This window comes from Morone saxatilis, unplaced genomic scaffold, assembly GCF_004916995.1.
Source record: "Morone saxatilis isolate NCDOM2014 unplaced genomic scaffold, NCSU_SB_2.0 Contig20, whole genome shotgun sequence".
NCBI classification, from domain to species: domain Eukaryota; kingdom Metazoa; phylum Chordata; class Actinopteri; family Moronidae; genus Morone; species Morone saxatilis.
In genome coordinates this window covers 53,462-55,242 of record NW_023339763.1, presented here as the reverse complement: position 1 = coordinate 55,242, position 1,781 = coordinate 53,462, and the positions used below count along the sequence as shown (strand labels likewise).

At 35.1% G+C, this 1,781-nt stretch overlaps 1 protein-coding gene across 1 annotated transcript in view; it reads right to left on the bottom strand.

Annotated features, from left to right (window-relative positions):
* LOC118331665 overlaps positions 1-1,781 on the bottom strand; it is a 20,179-nt gene that overhangs the window by 12,508 nt on the left and 5,890 nt on the right. Inside the window, exon 2 of the mRNA XM_035666732.1 lies at positions 577-751. Within this exon, the coding sequence (XP_035522625.1) occupies positions 577-751 (175 nt within the window). The remainder of the gene's footprint in view (positions 1-576; positions 752-1,781) is intronic.

The window sequence follows — 1,781 nt, the reverse complement described above, 5'->3', positions numbered from 1 at the left end:
ACTCACACTCACACACACACTCAGTGAGTTATTTCCTGCTGGCTGCAGTTCACTGTCTGAAGGTTAATTATATTTAATTATATTTAATTATAAATTATACAAACTAGTGGAAGCCGTTTGCAGCAGTTAGCATCATGCGAACGTCAGTGTTTACTTTTATCATCAGTAAATAAAAACAGGCTGCAGCTCATCAACAGTGAGTGAATAATGCTAACTCTGAAACATATACAGACAGAAATAAAACTACATTTACAAAGATTTTAGTTTTTAGCTGATCAAACTGTAGTTTTTGAAGTTACGATCAGTATTGATCAGTATTGATCATTATTGATCAGTATTGATCATTATTAGTCAGTATTGATCATTTTGAGTCCGTATTTATCAGTATTGATCATTTTGAGTCAGTATTTATCAGTATTTATCAGTATTTATCAGTATTGATCAATATTTATCAGTATTTATCAGTATGAGTCAGTATTGATCAGTAATGATCAATAGTATTGGTCTCTTCTGATCAGTACGGATCAATAAGAGTCAGATTCAGTGCAGAGATGGTGCGATTGATGATGGACTCACTTCTCCTGCAGGTCCATCAGACTCTGCTCGGCCCTCTGCAGACCCTCCAGGTCCTTCATCAGCTGACCCAGGTCGTCTCTGGACTTCCTGGTCTGAACGTAGGCGAACCAGCAGCCGCCCAGCGCCATCAGGATGGACACACCCAGAACCAGGTCCTTCCACCGGTTCTGTCGGCCTGCGGACACACACACTATATATTAATATCAGTACACACACACACGCACACACACACACTATATATTGCTATAAACACACACAGACAGACACACACACACACCTATACATTCCTACATTGCTAACAGGGGACTGTCATTCTACACTATCCAACAGGGGACTGATGTTTCTGGTTATTTTAAAAAACCAAAAATAGCATAGAACATTTTCTTTTAAGGTCTTTTACCAGAATATTACTTCAAATGTAATTTTTTATTTTTTTTAAAGAAATTGCCAAGAGGGGACTTTTTTCCATTAGTGATGTCTACCTATCAAAGAGGGGACCTCCATATACTGCAATGGAACTGCCTCTACCCATTCTTTCACCTAATGAGTGTTTGTTTACTGCAAAGACTTTCTTTGTTTCTTTCAAAAACACAATTTAACTCAAAAAAAATGTTACATTTTAAAACTTTTAAACTTTTATCTGCGATACAGATATTACAAAAATAATCATGGCCACTTTTTTTGAGAATAAATAATGATTTACCTGCAATTAAGAAGTAACTTGGCTGCATGCACTGATATTAAGGCCTGCAGTGCTAGCAACAACATTACTTTATATAGGCTTTAATTACAGAAATTATATATTGTTACAATAGTGCACTAATTTAAATTTCTTAGGGGAATTTGTATTCTTTTTATGATGTGTGTGGAATGGTGAAATAAACAGAGTGGTCCATTCATCCTTATTATGTTATTAGATTATATCTTATTTAGTTTTTGCCCTTAATAACAAACATTTCCTAATCTTGGGCAGGTTTTGAATCATGCGTTGACTGTCATGTTGTGGTTGTTCGGCTCGTGACACAGATTACAGTCATCAAAATAAAGAAAAATAAGAACAATAAAAGAAAGAAAAAATAAAATAAAAGAGAAAGAAATGAGCAATAAAGTAGTAAGATCCTTTCTTTTTAGTTTTAACTAATAAGCTTCACATCAGACTTTGACTAGTCCTTTAAAGTGGCTCAGTCCTAAAATACTCACTGACC